The sequence below is a fragment of the Austrofundulus limnaeus genome, unplaced genomic scaffold, assembly GCF_001266775.1.
Source record: "Austrofundulus limnaeus strain Quisiro unplaced genomic scaffold, Austrofundulus_limnaeus-1.0 Scaffold62, whole genome shotgun sequence".
In the NCBI taxonomy this organism is placed as follows: Eukaryota; Metazoa; Chordata; class Actinopteri; order Cyprinodontiformes; family Rivulidae; genus Austrofundulus; species Austrofundulus limnaeus.
In genome coordinates this window covers 2,239,959-2,247,956 of record NW_013952464.1, presented here as the reverse complement: position 1 = coordinate 2,247,956, position 7,998 = coordinate 2,239,959, and the positions used below count along the sequence as shown (strand labels likewise).

Sequence of the window (7,998 nt, the reverse complement as noted above, 5' to 3'; positions counted from 1 at the left end):
TATTTAGAAATGCTCATTTTCTTGTGGTAACTGAACTGTGATAACTGATTTTAAATCTCAACTGAAACAAAAATGTACGGTTTCATCAAAAATCAGGACAATCAGGCTGACAGCTAACTGAATCGGATCAAAAACACACATGGTTGTTCAGATTTTTTACTGTTATAGATCGTCTTTAAGTGTCTCAGCATCAATACTGAATGATGAAACTCTGTGTAACACAACAACCATTTTATYCCATCCAGTGTAATTAGTTTGTTCTTTTGGGGAGATAAAATGCTCATTTTCTTTATTTTGTTGATAAGAAAAAAATAACTTTATTTTGAGATAATAGAATAATTGTTTTAAAAAGACATAAAAATACATCAAATGTTTATTTTCAGTAACTATGGTTTTGTTGTGCTTCCATGTGATTTATTCATTCATTTAGTAGTCTATTAGTCAGACTGTATTTGTTTTGTTTTCTAGTCTAGCATAAAGTTGACCTTGTGAGAGTTCTCTTTTTGATGATGTTTTAKGTGTGAGGGCCCTGCTGGCTTCATCTTAGAGCTTCTAATATTATTTTTTTATTGAACTGAACCTGTTTAAATGCCAATATTTATATAATTCAATTTTTTTGTTTTTATCTTTCTGTTCAACAGAAGCAGCGTGTTTTTACAACTTCATTAATCAAACATGACAGAAAAAATACAGAAACTAAGCACATATTCAGTCAAGCTTCAGTTTTTATTAAAGTTTTGGATTCGTACGTCCAGATCACAGTTTATGAAATCAAAATGGCATCTGCTTTACTTACACATTAAAAGAAAATTCAGAAAAATCTTTATTTAAAAAAGTACATCCCAACTAAAATAAAAGTGATGAAGACAGAATTTACTGTGACTTTTTAGTTGAGTCGCCGTTAGCTTGCATCTTTAAACACTCTTATAATGAAAATATTAATTTCACATATAATTAATATCTAATCTCTATTTAATGATAATCCTAATTCAATTAATTACATTTTTGGTTTTATTTTTCTTCCAGTGTGAAATATAATTTCATGCTTTAGTGCCCTTCTTTGACATTTTTTAAAAGGGGTGAAATCACTGCGTGATATCTGCAGCAGCAGACATTTCCTGCATCTGTTGTTGAGGCAGATTTTAGTGCAACGCAGTGCACTTTGTCACTTGGAGGAACTTATTTAAAGTTTTCTTTGAGATCTCTCGGTCTGACATTTTTTGGCTTATGAAATGCTTCTTTGTTCCATTATCCATGTACAAAGTCATAACAGGAAAGAGTAAAGTCGAAATGACAATAGAGGATTTCTGTGCTCGTCCAGTGAATTAGAAAGGGAAAATACGGAGCCCGCGAGGGGACATGGGGGGGGATTTTTTTTTCCTTTTGCATTCCCATGCAATACCATTGCGTTACCTCGCAAAAGTTTGCATTACCTCGCAAATGTTTGCATTACCTCACAAACATTTGCGTTCCCTCGCAAAATTGTTTTGCGTTCCCACGCAAAAGTTTGTTTTGTAAATGAACTGACTTAAATCGGACTTTATTTTGAAATATCCGGCTACCAAAACAGGATGTGTCGCCACAAGTTTGTTAAATTGACATTGATTTTGCGTGGCTGCACTGTGTTAAAATATCGGCATATGATGTACTTCCATGCGTGGTTGTGTGATACATTCATTCTGAAACTGAATTAAAGCAGTAGGCTAACTCGCTAATGGTGAACATGTGAGTTTGTTAACAAACCGGCAGGCACAACAGTGATAAATGACTTTTGCAAGGGAATGCAAAAGATATTGCGAGGTAACGCAAAAGAAAAAAAAATCTCTCATGTCCCCTCGTGGGCTCCGTAGGAAAAGTRGCAGAGCAACAAAGTAGCTTTTTTTTCTTTCTCAAGACTAAAGTAATGGGACCTTTCACACACCGTAGTGAATTACTGGAAATGAACAGAGCTAAATGTGGAGCTTCATGGAGCTGCAAATTGCAGTTCAGTACTCAGACAGCCAAGTATCAATCATGAAAATGAACAGGACTGCACAGCAGAATAATCTCACGTTCCTGTCAGTTAAAGCTGTTAAAAATGCAAATAGAAAAAAAATTAAAAAGAACAAGTTAGAGCAAATGGGAAGTCCTGGGTGTCCTTGCAGAGGTGCTGGGAAATTGTTGTCCCATCACCAGAAAAAAGCTTCATCATGGCTTATAATAAATGTGCTGCTAGGATAACATTAATATCTTGGCATACTTTGTATGAATCAGTGTCAAGTGTAGTTTAAAGATCTTTAGTTTGTTTTTTTTTTTACTTTTAATGAGCTTTATGTTAACAACATGTTATGCGTTTAAAATTTCTAAATTCGAAAAACAAATCACAATTTATTTAGTTTACTGTGAGTTTTCATGCTTTTGTGTTTGCCTTTGTTAGGATTATTACAGCTAATCTCTGTAGCTGTGATTGTAATCTGTTATGCTCCTGATGTCCTGCTCATAGTGTGACCTCACTATTTCATGCTGATGCTTAAAAAAACGCTGACTGACTTAGTCTGGATGTTGGCACTTTAATCTCAAGTTCATCCCTGTCTCGTGTGCATTCCATGAACTGTTCTGCACAGTACCTCCCAATATGAATACAGCCTATATAACACACACACACACACACACACACACACACACACACACACACACACACACCAATCACCTTATGCTGTGCTGCAGTACGGAGCTCACACCCACCGATGAACTCACCAACGCCTAACGACAGACTATGATCGTAGATTTCCTAACAAGGACACCAGGTCGTTTTTAAAAATCACCTTTAAGCATGTGTCACTACTGAAGGCTTGAGTTTAGAGACGTTCTGCTTTTGTACCAAAGCTCTTTTCCATCCATTTACTTTTTGTTTTAAACTGTTTTACTCTAACCAGTCTCAACTGTGTGGCTTGAAAGCAGTTCKTCTGCAGTGCGTTGCACACTGCAGTTCTGTCAGATCTTGGGATTTATCTGAGACATGGGCTGTTATTTGTGTTGTGGCCTTGCTACAGTGGCAATTACAAAATGTGTTGCTGTGAGCAGACGCTGCCCTGTGAAGGAAAAGGCTCACTGATGTGTGGAGCGGAAAACAATCAAGTTAAGATTAAAGATCTGAATTCAGTGGAGGAGTTATTACATCGCTAACTTTTGCCTTTGTGCCGCTTACATGTCATGATTCTGGATTCTTGGTGTTTCCTTGTTTGCTTTGTAGTTTTTCATGCTGCTGTTTGTTTGTGTTTCCTTGTGTGTTTTCTTGTTCAGTTTGTTTCATTGCCTCTCTGTTTTTCCATTCATTTTCATTACATCTCCTGTATGTCAGCTTCTGCTCGCCTGGCTTTTTTWATTTATTTAYTTTTTTACAGTTTTGGGTTTAAAATCTGACAGGTTGGTAGAGTTTTTCATGGTCATTTGAGGCTTGTAGAAGCTTCAAACTGAGTCAGTAGGTGAGGGCACACAGGACCACCCAGAAAGGGCCGGATCAACTTAAGAAAAACGACTGTCTGATTTTGATGGATGCTGGATGTTAAAGAAAGAGGCCTGGGTTAGTTAAACCCTCAACAGGCTCAAAGTGATTAAACACAGCTAAACACAGAGACAAGATGAATGGATCATGAACTGTACATATTTCCAAAAAGTAGTTAAGAAATTTCTAACAAAGTTCACAGGAAGTGTCCGGAGGGAGAGGGTCACTGAATTAAGAACTAAGCTAAAATAGCTCAGGGGGACTTGTGAGAGTTGGAGTTTTTACTTTATGAATTTTAAACTAGCTTTATTAAAGATATCTTAACATCTCATAAGCTTCCCGTTAAAAGCATCAAATAATGATGGAATATTTCTTTCAATGACTCATCAGTAAGTAACAGCAGACAATGAGTGTTTCATTAGTCTTACACTAATTCACTGTAATTCCATTGTGCTTAGCTGCAACTCAGCTCATATTTCTCTGTCAAACCCAAAGCTTGTCTCTTTAACTTGTTCATGTTCAGGTTTGAGACGTCGTCATTCAAGTCACGTCTCTCTTATCCGTTTCAAACACTCTTACCTGTCCCATCCTGTCAAGTCCTGTTTCGTTCTGTTCCACTGCATCTGGTTCTGTACTGGTCTGTCCGGTCCTTCTCCACTCGGGGTTATCCAGTCATTTCTCGGCCAGGAAGGTTTCATTTCATTTTTTCTTTTTTTTTCTGCTTGGCCTTCAGAGGAGTCGAACGCTTTTTGCTCTCTCTCCCGAACCTCCCTTTTTCCCTGCTTTGCTGCCGGATCAAGCCTTTCTTCTACCTATCATTTGAAAACAAAATAATTATGGAACTGGTCAATTGGTCTCTGAATGCAATTGATACTATTTTTTTCCACTCTGAGATTGGAGCAAGGGGAGCGCARCTGTCGTTGGGGAACCATCGTGGCCGGGCGTGTGTCGGGTAGCTGGGGGTGGAACCTGATCTGCCTAGCCCCGCTTTCCATTGAAGATGTCAAAGATGTGTTCATATTCGGATTTATGATAATCGGATTCCTGCTGATCGGCTGTGGAGGAATCCTGATTTATCGGAAAATAAAAATGATCCTGACAGCAGTGCGGGCCTGTGAAAAGCTGTCAGGGACCTTGGATGGAATTTCCYGTACTGCAAACGCACAGACTCAAATGCTGGGGGATTYAAGTCACAGACTGGATGTGGTGCTGATGAGGATCACAGTTCAGCAGCGTGCCCGTGAGGAGTGAGYTACATCTGGGTGAAGTTTGATACGGGAGAGGCGTGGTGTTAAGCGAATCTGGAACATTGGCATTTTCACAACACAGATGCGCAGTTAAGACTTTAAAGCAGTGAAAGAAAGGCTGCTTGTCCTAAAGAATTATGCTTATCATTAGATTCCCACAGCTGTGACCTTGGTCGCAGGCTGAAAAAACCTCCCTGGAATGACACGTGAAAGAAAGCCTTGACTCCCCCCACCCCCCACCCCTACAAGTTCTGTAGGTGTTTGGGACCGGTCTGAAGGCCGCTTTGGATGGAGACAGAGAACTGAACTATGTGACTGATAACAACTGGTATGGACTCTGAAGGTCTTCTGATCAGTTTCAACACTGAGTTCTGTCCTGAATGTCACCGGCTCCGCTGCATCCCTCCSCATACCATATGTTTTGACCCCCCACCCCCTCCCCTCCTTAACTAACTGCACTGTCGCAGAGTAGGTTTTTTTTTAGCATATGCTTGTGTGCTTTCTGTATAAAACACAGGATCAAAGCTCTTTTGTTAACTCACCCTTCCTATGTGTGTGTGTATTCTAAATTCACTACATTGCGAAAGACCCTGGACATTCGTTCCCCATGTTTGTTATGTGTGTGTGTTTGTCTGGACGGATGTTCTAAACTGCAAATTTCGTTCTGCACTGCATCTTGATGTTGTGTGAATGACAATAAACGATTCTGAAATTTTTAACTATGTGTAAAATTTAAAAATGCATTTTGTGAGCACATCTATGTGTTAAGTCAAACCGTCTTTGCTGATCTGGTTCAATACAAAACAGCACTGATGATGTAAGACGTGTTTTTATTGTAAATAAACTGGCTCAGAGATGGGAATGGATCATGTATTTTTACCTGTGGAGTAAACCATGATATAGTTTTAGTGTGGAAATGCTGAAATATCTAAACAAGTTAAAAGCAATGGATATAACAAAATCACAAAACAAGGACAGTATTGAATAGAGCAGGGGTGTCAAACTCATTTTCAGACAGGAGTCATCTTAGGCCACATTTGGCCTGCAGGCCTTGAGTTTGACACATGTGGAATAGAGGAACAATTTAATAAGTTCATACTTATTACTACTACTACTTTCCCATTTTGAAATGATATTGATCTATTTGTATATTTCTTTCTTGATTCCTTCAAAATGCTGTAATCTAAAATGTTGTGCATGACTTGACATGAATTATTAATATTTGTCATTTYGGCTCTGCAACCCTCCCTGCTGATGCACCATCTGGTTGTGATATTTTAACTGGTTCACACAGCATATCTGCAGAGACTGGCGTACTGTGGCTGCATGGTGGTTAGCCCCTTCACCTTACAGCAGGAAGATCTCTGCTTTGACAGTCAGTTGACCCAGGCCTTTTGTGAGGAGTTCAGCAGGTTGGCATTGATTTCCTCACAAAGTCCAGAAGGCTGTTTGGTTGAAAAGAGACTGTTTCTGTTGGTCTACAGTGTCTGTGTTCAGTGTTGCATCACTCAGGCAGCATGAGAACTGGGTCAGGCCTAGTGTTTTTTAATCATTTTAATGTATATGTGTGTGTTTATTAGGAAATTCACTTGGATAAAAACTCATGTATAGTCACAGCAGTAGTAATATAACCTCAGAACTCTGAGCGGTAAATTGTTTTTCACAGTTGTTTGGCCACAGCACTCCTATTAACAGGTACGTTGCACCAGATTTCAGTTCTGGCCCCTCGTGAGCAGGGATTAYAGGCTCTGTAACACACTGGTGAGGGTCAGAAAAGTTTCTCTGCTTCCTGCCTCTCTCTTTCTCGCACACAAACATCCTAAATCCTCTCTCCGTATCTAAATCTGTCTCGGGGCAATCAGTTAGCGTGTGTATTTTAAATCTGGCACTAATCTCCATTATTGGCATAAAATACTGGACAAGGTTAGCRTCACTGCTTTCAGTATTTAGGCACACAGATAAAAGGAAATATATGCAGATTTCATATTTTACAAAAATATCCTAAAACAATTATATACAGGGATGAGGTTGACCTTAGTTTGATAAACATCGTGCTCATTGAGAATTACAAATATTTAAAATTTTTAATTTATAGAATGCATCATTTTTTTTTATTTTTTACATAAAGCTTTCATTTATAGGAGTGATATTCTGTTTTTAGTTTGACCAAAAAAAAAAAAAAGAAAAAAAAATGAAACAGATGCCACAGATGACATCTCTGTGGAGTAAAAAAAATAGAAAGGCAAAATAAAATAGTCATAATAATAAACCAGATTTGGCTTCTGGGAGAAAAAAACAAGTAATTGAGAGTCTTAAAGAGCTTGTTTTAAAGGTGCTTGAATCAGCTGAGCATAAAACAACAGTAAATTAAGGAGCAAATCAAGAACTTACTGTTAATTGATTAAATGATCTCTTTATTTTTCTTGTGCAGGACAAGTTGCAGACCTTTGCCTTCCTGGTGTTTGTGGTGGTCTGCACTGTTGGATCCATCTACCTCTGCATCATCCTGCCTGAAACCAAAAATAAAACATTTATGGACATCAGCCAAAGCTTTGCAAAGATCAACAAAATGCCCATCCCTTCCCCGGGCCAGGAAATGGAACTGGTGCTGTCCATTAAGCCTGAAATAAATGGGAAAGCCCAAGATGCCACAAAGATAGAAAATTCTATTTAATAAAGAAGCAGGGTCAAAATTGAAAAAAGCCAAAATATTTTTACATATTTATTCGACCAGAATAATTGCCAAAATATGAAATGTATGCTTTTATTTTTTATTTTATATGTATTTAAGTAAAAAAAGTATTGTTTACTGTAATTGTTGGTTTATCTGTTAAAATGAAGAGAAAGGTTTTTTTTATATTTTGCTTACAGGTAAACCTCAGTTGGAGGAAGTCATCCACACTAGATACTGGAGGCAAAATATTGATTAAAACACTAACAAACAGTGGAAGGTGTGACTAAGGTATTTTTATAACATAGTTGTAGAAAATTGAGACACGTATGGGCAAAAATAATTAGGAAAAAAACTGTTTTTGATAATAAAAAGTTGAAAATATAATTAGTATACATAAAAATCTCCACCACAAAAACATAAAATGTGAATGAACAGGTTTACAGCCAGTGTTTGATTTGTGTATTTCTGTAATGTGTAGTGTCAGAGGGCAGCTGGGGCTATATTGTAACTTACCACCATCAGTGGGTAAATGGGTGAATAACTGAAGTGTAAAGCACCTTGGAGTCCGYAGTGACTTGATAAATACTATTTAA

The 7,998-nt window shown here is 37.8% G+C and overlaps 1 protein-coding gene across 1 annotated transcript in view; it reads left to right on the top strand.

Moving 5' to 3' along the window:
* Nucleotides 1–7,404, top strand: part of LOC106518537 (solute carrier family 2, facilitated glucose transporter member 9) — a gene marked incomplete at both ends in the record, with an annotated part of 85,160 nt that extends 77,756 nt beyond the window's left edge. Inside the window, 1 exon segment of the mRNA XM_014009877.1 lies at nucleotides 7,163–7,404. Within this exon segment, the coding sequence (XP_013865331.1) occupies nucleotides 7,163–7,404 (242 nt within the window).
* Nucleotides 7,405–7,998: the final 594 nt, after the last annotated feature.